Source organism: Culex pipiens, chromosome 3, assembly GCF_016801865.2.
Source record: "Culex pipiens pallens isolate TS chromosome 3, TS_CPP_V2, whole genome shotgun sequence".
NCBI lineage: Eukaryota > Metazoa > Arthropoda > Insecta > Diptera > Culicidae > Culex > Culex pipiens.
The window spans coordinates 16,666,830-16,679,920 of NC_068939.1; the positions used below are offsets into that span (position 1 = coordinate 16,666,830).

The 13,091-nt window shown below is 34.1% G+C and overlaps 1 protein-coding gene across 1 annotated transcript; it reads right to left on the minus strand.

Moving 5' to 3' along the window:
- Positions 1-1,378: 1,378 nt before the first annotated feature.
- LOC120413475 (dual specificity protein phosphatase 18) lies at positions 1,379-10,330 on the minus strand. The gene is made up of 2 exons (XM_039574314.2): positions 9,700-10,330; positions 1,379-2,498 (listed from the first exon to the last, which is right to left on the minus strand). The coding sequence occupies exons 1-2, from the start codon at positions 9,978-9,980 to the stop codon at positions 1,925-1,927; spliced, it is 855 nt and encodes a 284-aa protein (XP_039430248.1). The 5' UTR covers positions 9,981-10,330; the 3' UTR covers positions 1,379-1,924.
- Between the last annotated feature and the right edge of the window lie 2,761 nt (positions 10,331-13,091).

Here is a 13,091-nt window from a genome sequence, read left to right on the forward strand (position 1 = left end):
GCATTTAAATTTTTTGGAAATGCATTAAAATCAAGTTACCAAATAATTGCACTTCTAACAAAATTCTTCTAAGCAATGTAATAGTTTTTTTAAATAAGTTAAACATAGGCAGCAATGCAAATACCTTTTACAATTACATGTCTAAAAATTCTCTACTATCCTACTGTGGCCAAGACTGTGGCTCTAACATACTCAAAAATATCTTCCCACACTCAACAAATTATTATTTTTTTAATGTTTAAAGTGCTTTTTGAAAATTTCTAGTTAGAATTATGTTTGACCATAAGTGTTGTTCTTGCCGTGCTAAAATAATTTAAAATATGTAGAATTAAATAAAAAAAAAAGCCAAAAATATATAGGAAAATGGGTTTTTTAACACCTGATATCACCTGATGTATGATTTTGAAAAAAATATTTAGGGAACTCCAAAAAAAAACACAAAAGAAGGATTCTGAAAATCCCAAATACGAAATAAAACAACGATCCGAAAGAAAAAATTAAAGGGAAAACATCATTTCTTTATAACAACTCCATCTGTGAGCAAATATAGGCAACATAAGAAAGATACAAGTCTACTTGCATGCAATGTTTTATCAAATGTTGCATGCAACAATTTACCGTTTAAATATTTCGTTTCGTTCTTGGTTTCTTTCGTTAGTAAGGCAAGTTTTTTTTTTATATTTGAGAATGTAAATTAACTGAAAAATCTGAGTCAGAGAATGAAATATCCAATAAATAATAGTCCACATTTTTTTAATCAAAATAGAAGCTAAAATTAAAAAAAAAAAACTATTGCAACCGTCAACTGGGGCGAATCAAAATACAGTCTGAATAGGGACAGTAGTTTTTAGAGCACTTAAAATGCTTGTAATTTTGAAATCAATGGATTATTTTTGTTTCACTGTGTCAGTTCAATCCGAAACTAATTAAAAATATCCAAATGTACAGTTATTAGCAGTAGAGTAGTAAGTAATGAACAATTGGATTCCAAAAGCAGAATTTATCTCAATCAAAATGCGTTTCTAGGCAGCAAAGTTTGGCGAATTGAAACAACTAATAATATTACAGCAAATTACTCATAATAGCTATGGTATGCCTTTTGTTACCATGAATATCGATTTTTATAGATTTGATTTGATTTGATGTAATAACCAACAGGGCCACAAGATTAACACAAGAATAATTACAGTGGCTCAGACTTAAAGGGAGCATCTTCAAATTACTGCTGTATGAAGGGCGTGAATTTATTGGTATAAAATTCATACCAAAATGAAGGTAAAGTATTTTTTATATTATTGATTTATTTTGTATTTTCTTTTGTTCTGAAACGATTGTTTCTTTGGGATTTTCTTTTCTCATGAAAATGATTTGGAAACGATAGTTTTTACTCATTAATTTTATTAATGTACGAAGAATTTCGCGTTACAACAAAGAAGTATGACTAAACCTAGCGTTTATAATATACCGATATAGACGTTTTGTTAAGAAAACACGAGATATTTTGGGGGTCGAGCAATCAAATATGATTTTTCAGTACGAATCACAAAATTTTGACCATCACTTAAAATCACATTTTAATCTTTTTTTTTTGTCGGGGGTTGGGTATAGTTTGTCTCTCTCAGGTTGTCTTACCAAAAGTTGGGGTCTCTTAAGCCTACGGGGGTGGTCCCAAACGAGGGGGAACTTAATGCTAGAACTAGTATCGACTGTAGTATACATTTTGTAATCAATACTTGGCGGTTGAATAAAACGCCACTGAGGGATTATTAGCGTGATTAAATATTTGAACATTTGTGCGATTAATTACGTTTTGTCTTCTTACATCCTAGAGAAAGTCGACTTTTTTTAAGAATAGCGTTAATTTTGTGAAATAGGAATAAGATTTTCTCGAACGAAAACGAAATTTATGAGGGGGGGTTTGGTCCTAGCGTCTAGCAATGTTCCGGCGGAACTTTTGGTACAGCATTTCCATCGTCCGGAACTCGGGCTCGTAGATGTCCGGCAGTTCCTGGTCCAGTGCGTGACAGTACACCATCGCAACCGATCGCGTCCCGTGCTGTTTGAACTCAAACTCCATCAGGTGCTTCACGAACGCCACATTTGGTCGGATCTGGGGTCTTCGCGCCTTCACGTGGTTGTAGGCGTCCTTCAGGCTCATCCGGTGGTACTTGATGAGGTACGCCAGGCAGAGGGACGCCGACCGGCTGACTCCGGCCACACAGTGGACCAGCGTTACTCCACCGGTGCGCACGGACTCCTGCTCGATCCGATCGGCCACCTCGTTAAAGTACCGGTCCAGATCGGCCTCGCGGTTGTCCTTAACCGGAACCCTCATGTAGCCGGTGGTCTCATCACAGGGCAGTGGAGTGTTGGGAAGTTCCTGCTCGGTCGTGGCGTTGATCACCAGCGTAACGCCCAGCTGTTGCATGGTTGGTACGCTGGCAGCACTGCCACCGCAGAGGTACAGATTGCGGAGCAGTTTGGATACGCCGGAGAAGCTGAAAAGAATGGGAGAAAATTTATTAGTAATGGTGGTGTTTGGGGAGGAAGCTGTTTACAAAATAATAAAATTCGTGCCAGACAGCAGGGCCAGCAGCGTTTCGGGTCTGGTCGTAAAAAGAGGAAAAAGATTTAGATTTTTCTCAATGGCACCGTGCCAATCACCTCTGACTTGGGCCAGGGGCCAGGAATGTGACTAAGGTGGTGAAAATTTGTGTTGTTTTTTGCCATTTTCGAGTTTCGAGAGAAATGTCTCAGACAAATCCCAGAGGAATTTTCTAAAGAAAAGAGGCATTTTTTCCCAATTTTAATTTATACAATTTAGGCATTCTTTTACCTATGAATTGATTGAAACCAGTAAAAAGTATTTTTGGTTCTTATTGGAATCCAGATTTCCACCAAAGTTTACAGAACAACTTGCATGCAAGTTTTGTATGTGGAATTCTTTATTTCGGAAAATTCGTTGCCCACCCATAGGTTTCTGATCACTAAATTTCCAACAATAAATGGTATTTTCAGTCAAGTAAAAGGCTCTCGAAAAGTATGCCTGCAATTTATATGAATTCATATCCAATCTTAACATTCAGTTTTTCTCAACATCAAACAAACCGAATTTTCTTAGAATTCAAAAATAATAAGATTTTTCTTAAATTACACTCACCCCACATATTCGGAACACCAACAAATTCGGAACACTTTTGTGATAATTTGTCGTTAGCATGCCAAATGCAGCTTTTCTCTCAACCCTACTATTTTTAGGACCCTTATTTGGACATTTTCTTGCTATTTCACTAGTAAAAGTAGTACTTTTTGAACAAAAAACCTCATTTCAAGACTATTTTATCCTGAGCAGCAAAACACTGTCCCAAATTGCCTGTTCCATGATTGTGGGATGTTATTGTGTCTCCCACAATTGTGGAACACCTGAATTTAACTGATATTTTCACAAAAAAAGTTATCAGACCATGAATAAAACATCACTAAGCTTGAGTTTCACTGGTTGCAGTGTGTGAAGTCATTATTTTGTTAGAAATATGTACTCCTGGAGAGATCCAACGTTTGTTTACATCCGTAAGAAAAAAGTGTTCCGAATTTGTGGATTTCAAGGGTCAACGTTTTTCATCAAAAACTTGATATAAAAGTTAAAATTTGCAGTTGTTCGTTACAGCATTCGAAAGATCGCAAGAAAAGCTTTCAAATGGAGGTAAAAACGAATCATTAGGTTCAATTATCGATTTGCTATGATTTTTTGAACATTGGCAGATCTGTAAATTGTTCCGAATATGAGGGATGACTGTATAACGAAGAGCAAACATCTCCACTAAACGTTAAATTTTAGCACTGTTTCAAAATACCCCAACAAAGAACGCTTATAAATATCAACGCCCAGAGCATAAGTTTAGCCAACCAATCATGCTTTAATTGTTTCAACCAGCAAGATAAATAAATACATTTGTCTGTTCAAATACGTCAATCCGAGTTGCGTGTAGAAAGGAAAATTCCTCCTTTTTTTCGCGACCACACAAGTACGAATTTTCCCGACCGACGCCAATAACGATGCTGTTGACGATCATGACTGACTAAACAGTTGTCGCACGCAACACACACACTCAGGAAAAAAAAGTGTCAACTCTAATGAAAACATCACCTTTTGTTTCTGCGCTTGTGTTGGTTTAATTGTTTTACGTAACATTGCCGGCGTTTTCTGCTTCGTGAACATTCGTCACGACGCGCCTCGTCTTGGTTATTTTTGACAAAACATGAAAATTCCTTTGATGTCGTGGCATTTTTTTTTGCGATTTGGCCTGTGTGCGTGATGTGATTGTGTGTGTCGCGAAGCATTTTCGAGCCGAAATGGTCAGAATCGAGTCGAAATAGTTACTTCCTCATTCTTATGTGTTTCGGTTTTCAAAATATATTGAAAAAAAGTTGCACAAGATGTGTTATTTGTACTGACCATCCATCATAATTAGCAGCGCCAAAGTGCATCCTGACGAAGCGCATACAAATTCTTGGCCCCAAATGAGTCGTCGCGGCTCAAGAGGCAAAAATCGCACCATGACCACAGACAAATGTACAGAATTCTTTCAAGACGCCAGCGCAATCTGGTTCTTTGTACCACAAGCAGACGTTTCAAACACAAATTTAGGTGCAATTATTGTATACTAGTGGCGCCATCAGTGCCAACTGTGGTTATTCGTGGAACTATTTTTTGATTCGGTTTAAATTTGAAGTGATCGTTATTTTTAGCTTTGGCTCCAAACGAGTTTTGGCATGTTTTTCTGTACTTCAAACTCTAACCATGATTGAGTGACTAAAATTGCATCGAGATTTTGACGCATTCCTTTGCTGATGAGTGGGAGATGCATTTCACTTACACGGAGAAAAATCGGTTTCCAGAATCGTGAACAAGTGTTCATGAAATTCGGATTTCATGATGTTTAAAAAAAATCTTACCATGCCATTAGAACACATTCTACATGGTTTCGAATCTCATGAACGCTTGTTCACGATTATGGGAACTGATTTTCCTGCGTGTAGACCCGAAGACTGTATGTAACATTCTTTGGTAGCATTTCATTGGCATTGAGTCAAAACAATAATAATTAAACAATAATTACCCAATGGAACTAGAAAGAAATAGCAAAAAGGGGTTAATAGTTTAATGAAATCCAAATTAGGACCTAAAAATATTAAGTAAATACGAGTTTTTTTTTACATTTTCTCTAAATCAGCTGTAGCGCTTTTTTTTTTGTCAATTCGAAAATATGTATGCTAATTTCAGAATGCCACAGTACAATTCACATTGTTTACACGATGTCTAAAAATACAGTCAAGGACCATGCGTCTCCATCAACAGTCAAAATCAACAAAGACTCCCAGCTTCTTTGTATTTCGCGAGCTAACCCATCCATTTGTGCAAAATTCCACTCTGGTACTCGAGCTAATTACACCGTGACTTAAAAAAACCTGACAATTCTGGGGTAAAAGGGGCCACTCGCGGGCCATGTCAAGCACACACATGGCGCTGCTGGCTGACGATTGGCCAAAGGAATTTCTCCCTGCTCTGCTCGCGATGAGTAATGCCGTATGGACTAGGCCAACCTCAACGCAACGGAGAATGGGGCCAGATGGTTGTGGAGTTGGACAAAGTTGGACTCTGTAACAGCGAGGTGAACTATTTCTGTAAGGTTTGGTATTTTGCACACGTATGCACCTCGGGGCGAAAGGTGGGACTAATTAATCAACTTTTAAGCAGCCAGAGTGTAACTAATTGAGCGGATCAGCCCGTGGACGTCGTGGCGACAGTCTGCGATGCATATTGCCACATTCTTGGGCAACGCGGACTCGGGGAAAAGGGTAAATAATGACTGCGCACCTGAAGGTCTGTTGAAAACACCTTTGAAATACTGTGCCGAGGAAAATTTGCTTTTGAGGCGAGCTTGCACAAGGTTTGGGACGATGCATTAGATGCGAACGGAAACAAGTTCTGTTTGCACAGTTCAGATCAAACGAAACGACAAATCAAAGTCAATTTGAGCAAACATCCTTTGTGTAATTTTTTACAAGAGCAAATCTCTACGAAATCGGCCGATTTCGACAGTTTTTATTCTTTGTATTTTTATTTGACTCAAACTTTGTGGGGGCCTTCCCTATGACCAAAGAAACTATTTTGTGTCATTGGTTCACCCATACAAGTCTCCATACAATGTTGGCAGCTGTCCATACAAAAATGGTGCGTAAAATTTCGAAAATCTGTAACTTTTCAATGAATTTTCTGATCAATGTGTCTTGAGCAAAGCTTCAGGTATTGTTGAGAAAATGATAGGAACACGGAAATTTTTTATGTCAATTTTTAATTTACTTTTTTTTACAAAAACTCAGTTTCCTAAAATCCCTATTTTTTATTTTCCAGGTTTTTTGTTACTTTTAGGGGACAAAAACTTGCAACTTTTGAGCCATAGAGAAGTATGGTAAAAAATTCTACCGCTGAATTATGAATTTTTGAAAAAAGTGATATTTGGAAAAAAAAATTACTTTCCCTTTTTTATGTAAAATTGAATTTGCAATCGAAAAGTTCTTAAAAGATTGTTTGATAAAGGGCCAAGTTTTCAAGGTTTAGGCACTAAAATTTTGATTTCAGTGAAAAATTTGTAGTTTTTCGATTTTAAAAAAAAAGTGACCATGATTGACACTTTCTGAAAATATTCAGAAAATGAAGTTGAAGTTCAGAAAATTACCTACAAAATTGTCTAACAAACATTGAAGATTGGACCTCTAATTACTAAGAAACAGCGGCTCGAAGAAAAAGAAACAGGAAAATTGAAGATTTCTAAGCCTCACCCAAACAACCCACAATTTTCTAATGTCGATATCTCAGCAACTAATGGTTCGATTTTCAATGTTAAAACATGAAACATTTGTGAAATTTTTCGAAAACAATATTTACATTTTCTATTTTTATTTTTAATCAAGACTTGCACTTCAAAAGGGCGTAATATTGAATAATTGACCCTCTTGAAATATTTGTCTTGACTCAAAAATTTAAAATGTATTGTTTTCCAAAAGATCGGAAAATTTCACAAATTTTTCATGTTTTTACATCGAAAATCGGACCATTAGTTGCTGAGATATCGACATTAGAAAATGGTGGGTTGTTTGGGTGAGACTTAGAAAACTTCAATTTTCCTGTTTCTTCCATTTCCGATTTTGGTAGAAAATTGCTCTCCTGTATCTTAATTACACAGAAAAAAGTTATGGTAATATTCATCAGGGAATGATGACAGATTTTGTGTCAAAAAAATGTGTAGTATTACATCAGGAACTAGTTAATTTTCAATAATTTCTGGTGAATTTTCATCAGGTTCACATTTTTACACATTTTTTGGGTAATATTACTCAAAAAGAGGTAATATTCAACCAACCAAATTTACAAACTTCCAAAATTAATTTTTTTCTGTGTAATGAAAGAAAGAACAAAGATTTTTTTCTACACAGCAAAAAATAGTTAAATTTATGAAGGTGGAAAATTTGGTTGGCTGAATATTTCCATTTTTTTGAGTAATTTATTATCATCATTTTTTTATATTAAAAATGTTGTTCAGACGTGTTATTTTTTAAGGCATTTGTTTAAGGCAAAATGTTGTTCAGACGTGTTATTTTTTAAGGCATTTTTTAAAGAAAAGACTCTTTTTTCGATTCTGAGTCAAATGGTATAAATGCGAGTGGGTCTACGAGGTTTTAGTAAAAAGTTCATTTTTAGAGCAAGATTATAGCCTTGCCTTGGTGAGAAAAAAAACCTACTTTAATAGAATTATTTAAATACTCTGAAATTGTCATAATTTTCTGAAAAAAACATAATTCAAATCGGAAAATGAGCTAGATTATCGGATTCTTTTAACAATTTAACAAGAAGAAAATAAAATTATTTCCTAAGTTACAAATTTGAAGTGTTCAACGAAACGGAATTCAAAAATATCGTCAGATTCATCGTATTTTAGTATAATAATCAAGTTGAATTTTCGAAGGTTGAAAATTTGGTAAGTTGAAATAAATAGCAATCTTTTCTGAGTAATTTGATCTAAAAATTATTTAAAATGTAAACCTGATGAAAATTCACCAGAAATTGTTGAAAATTCGCCAGTTCCTGATGTTATATTACCATATTTTTTCCTGTGAAGCTTTGATTTTTTTTTATCAGACTACAATTTGTTTTTGGTTGGCAACAATATTTAAACTTATTATTATATATTTTTTAAATCAATTTCTAAGTTAATTTGAATCATTTTTAAAACGTTTTATTTACCTAATCTCAATTTTTTGCATATTTTATAAATAATTAATCAACTCAGTTAAACAAATATTTAATTGATTTTTTTTCATATGATACATCATATGAAACACAGGGACTGTCAAAGTAACCCCGGACCCCGGACCCCAAATCTCGAAGTTCACTGCGACATTTTATTATTGTCAGAATTTATGTCATAAATTGTTAATTATGTAAGTTTTTTTTAGAGTGCTACTGTTTTTTCTTAATTATCTTAATCATAACAGACAACTTTGTCGAAAACACCAAATTGATTCGACAGTTCCTTCTCGAGACCGAGTTTTTCGAATGTTTTATAGCACTTTTTTATGGACAAAATTTTTATGGAGACTTGTATGTAGTAACTAATGATGCAAAATGTCTTATTGCGACATAAGGAATCGGTGGACAAAGTTTTATACAAATAAAAAAATACAAAAAAAATCAAATTGGGACTTTTTACAAAATTCTTTAGAGCTGTTCTACAATTATGGATTTTTCATTTTTTTTCCAAAGCCTAAGGTGAATCGAGAATATTCTTCCACCAGATTTGAAATGTATTTTTTTGTTTCAAGAATTGCTCAATTTAATTGTCGAATAACTTCATTAACACCAACTTAAGATACTCGAAATAAAACTAATTCAGTTAAAAGAAAATCATCATAAATCAAATCATTGATATAGTATTGCTTTAGGAATCACCAGATTCTAAAATGCTGCTAATTTAAAAAAAATAGTTTTGTTTGTGTTTTTTAATGCTTTTGATGTTTGATCATCACCTTTCAGCAATCATTCAAGGAAGCAGTTATCTTATAAATCTTCTTAAAAACAATTCTGAAACCGATTCCCGCCACCCCCATTCCATTTTTACACCCATCTTTTTTAATACCTCGTCACACTGTCACCATTTCAACTAAGTGTTACCTTGAAATTCCTTATTCCTCATGTTCCGCTCGGCACAGTTGATTTCCTACCTCATCCCAAGAAAAAAAACCTCAGATTTCATTTCCCACTTTTTCGCCCCATAAAAACACAGATGTCGAGTGAAAAAAAAAGAATAAATCCCGATGCTAACTCAAAGTGACCGCACACGTGCCTTCCCTTTCAAAGTAGACTTTAAAAGTTTGATGTATAGACTCTGTCTAGAGAGGGGTTGGTGTGGGGAAATATCACAGCTCACATATTTTCCGCCCATCAGTTGGGAAAATCTGTGCGAAAAGCGAGAAGGGGGCAAAAACAACCGATCGGAATCTCAGCGTAATAAACAGCAAATTTGCTAGAGTGAAAAATTCCTACAGTTGCGATTCATCCTTTGTTAACCTTCAATTGTCTTGTTTTGATATTATTGTGTAACTTTTTTAAAGTTTTGATTGTAATCTTTGAAAACTCACCTCGTTCCCACTGCACTAGCCGCAGCCGTGGCAACTGCCTTCTGCGGATTCTCATGTCGCTCCAGCAGCGCTTGGATCTGGTTCTGGACGGGTTTGGCCGTGGGCAGCACAATACCGGAACAGCAACCACCCCCTCCGTGGGTGTCCCCGGCCGTGGGGTCATGGCCCGACGACGGCACGTCCGAGCTGGCCCGCGGCGTAATCGGATCCTCCAGCAGCGTCGCTTGGAGACTGTCCAGATGGTGCTGGTGATTCACGCTGTTGACGTTGACGACCTTCATTTCAGTGTGTGTCTCTTGTTCCGTCACTAGACTTGGCAAGAAAATTGCAGGGGATTTGTACGCGGTGACAACTCTGCCAACTAAATGTCCGTCCACTAATCTCTTCACTAAGCCAACACTAAACTGTGCTTGTTGGCTCTTTCCTTAATTTCCTCGTAATTTCAACCACAAAAATAATCAATACCGGTTCAACGTTCTACTTCACTCCAAGACTTCACTCACTTCGTTTAAAGGCAAACTTCTAGAACTGTTACAAACTGTAGCGTGTTGAACGTTCAAAACTCGACTCACGACTGAGCTCTGCGAACCGACTGCGATTGGAATGCTACCGCCGAACTCGACGACTGCGTTGTTGGTTTCTACACAGCTGGGAAATGGCCCAGGCCTCTGCGAAAGGGGGCGCCTGGTTGGTTATGTGGGGACTAGGTGAGCAGCAGCAGCAGCGTGACTGGCAGTGAAACGGGGAATGTTAGTGAACTGTGGGTGAAAGTAACAACAATTTTGGACAGAATAAATCCATTTCTAAAGAAATGAAAAACACATCATTTTTGAATTGCCTTTTTGAAATGATAGAAAATTTGTCAAAAAACTAGGAGGCAATAACAGCAAAAGTTATAATACAATTAGTTCTTTTGAAATTCCTACTAAATCAAACCATTTGATTTTATTTAACCCTTGCAAGCGTGAAATCAAAATTTTCTAAAGTAGCCTATAATTTTCGTATGGTCCAGGATCATCATCATTAACTAAAAAAAATATTATTTTTTTTAAATTCAGGGAGAAATCTATCTGAAGATCATGAAGATAAGTTCAGAATTTCTTTTAATTACAAAAACTTTGTCAAAATATAAGCACCTTTTGGCCTCCTCCTGAAATAATAAAAAATCATTCGGTGTTTTTTTTTCATTATTTATCAATTGAAGGTTAAATTGGCTCCTCTGTAATTACTCTTAGCTTTAAATAAAATGTAATTACGAAAGCCGACTAGGTCCTAACCAGGTCCCAGCACCGAAAATGACCTAATAGACATAATTTTATGAAAATAAAAAAAAGGTTAAATTGGCATGATTTCACTTCGAATAATCGAATCACAATTTTTTTTTACGTTGTCTTATTTATAATTGTTGAGCCCTAATAAACTACTCTAAAGTGATTGAGAATTTTTTAATCCAAAATTATTTCATATAATTAAAAAACGCATTTTTCAATTTTATAATCAATGAAAAAAATTAACTAAAATGGGGTCGCAGAACTCGAATTTGATGTTAAAAGTAGGAAAATGAAAAAATATGGAAAAAAAATTTTTTTTTGTTCGTGATTCCCATACATACCTTCGGATAATAAAACTTCGGATTTTCGAGGCTTCGGATAATCGAGTTTCAAACTACGCCAACATTTGGATGCAATTTCTCTTAACCAGAGTTCTTAGTGAAAAACACTTTTTTTTCCTACAAAAATCGTTTTTTTCAACTCATATTTTCATAATTCGAAATATCAAACGACCTTATTTTTTGTTTTACACTCTATTAGATTTTTGAATTAAGAAATTTTTTAAAAATATTTAAAATTTCAATATGGGTCAAATGACTCAAATTTTCATATAGGTCTTCAATAGGTTACAGTTGTGCTATATAGCACCACAATCTTCACATAATACCATATTTTTTAAAAATATTTTTTTTCACAGAATTCTGTATTTTTTAAAAATATTTTAAATTTTAATATTGGACAAAGGACGCAAATTTTCATATAGGTTTTCAATAGATTACAGCTGTACAATAAAGTACCGCAATTTTCACAAATTACCAATTTTTTTAAAAATATTAGCACTTTTCTAATTTGACTAAGAGTATCAAACAACGCAATGTTTGAAAAAAAATTTCACTGAATTGGAGGTTTTACTCAAAAATTCTCAAACTTTCACAAATTATTAAAAAAAAAAACTTAAATTTATATTATGTGCATTATGGGTATCAATCGATGCCTTTTTTGTAAAAAATTTCACTGCATAAGATTTTTATCTCTAAAAAAATCTTCAATTTTTCACAAAAACCATTTTTTTAAATACCCTATTTTTATAAATTTAAATATAGGTTTCAAACGACTCAAAATTTTGAATTGATTTTCAAAAGATCATAGTTTGTACTATGAAGTAGAATTTTTTATACAAAATGCTGTACTTCTTTAAATACTCAAATTATGACTATTCACATATGGGTATCAAACGACGAAAAGTTTCGAAAAGATAAAGAAAATAAGGGATTTTGCTAAAAAAAATCACAAATTACTATTTTAAAAAATATATTCAAATAATTATTATATGCAATATGGGCATAAAATAAGTCCATTTTAAACTTAACAAAATACAATTTTATTTAAATAACTCAAATTTTCGTAATTTGCAATAAAGGATTCGGACGACGCAAAATTTCATGATGATTTTCGAAAGATCTCAGTTAGTTCTATAAAAAACTGAAATTTTCACAAAATTTAGTATTTTTATGAAAATACTAAAATTTTCATAATTTGAAGCATGGGTAACAAATAACCTACAATATATAATCATTTGAAAATGTTTACAACATTTTTTGTCGTTTGATACCCACACAGAAAAAAAATGATGGTAATATTCATCAGGAAATGGTGTCAGATTTAGTGTCAAAATTTGTTTGTTATATTACATCAGGAATTGGAGAATTTTAATCAGTATCTAATAAATTTTCATGAGGTTCACTTTTTACACATTTATTAGGCAAAATTACTTAGTCACCAACCAAAATATAAACCTTCCAAATTAAACCTTTTTTATCACTGCATATCGCAAATGCTATAATTTTGAAACTTTTAAAAACGATTCTAAAAAATTAGCGTGAAAAGGTGAGTATTTAAAAAAATTAAACCTGTAATCATAAAATTGAAAATGCAGTCAGTTTTTGTCCAAATGCCATTAAAAAATGAGTTCTGAATAACAAAATCTTTTGTGAATTTTTCATGAACAATTTGCACATGTATTTTTCTCTAAATATTTAAATGAAAGCTCATATCTCCAATTACAAATTTAACCGAATTAAATGCAACCCACCCGACTCCAACTATTTGAAACTTTCAGTT

Coding starts and splice junctions, on each gene's coding strand:
- LOC120413475 (XM_039574314.2), bottom strand. CDS start 9,980: ATGAAGGTCGTCAACGTCAACAGCGTGAATCACCAGCACCATCTGGAC. Junction 2,499..9,699: donor GCTAGTGCAGTGGGAACGAG/GTGAGTTTTCAA, acceptor CATTCTTTTCAG/CTTCTCCGGCGTATCCAAAC.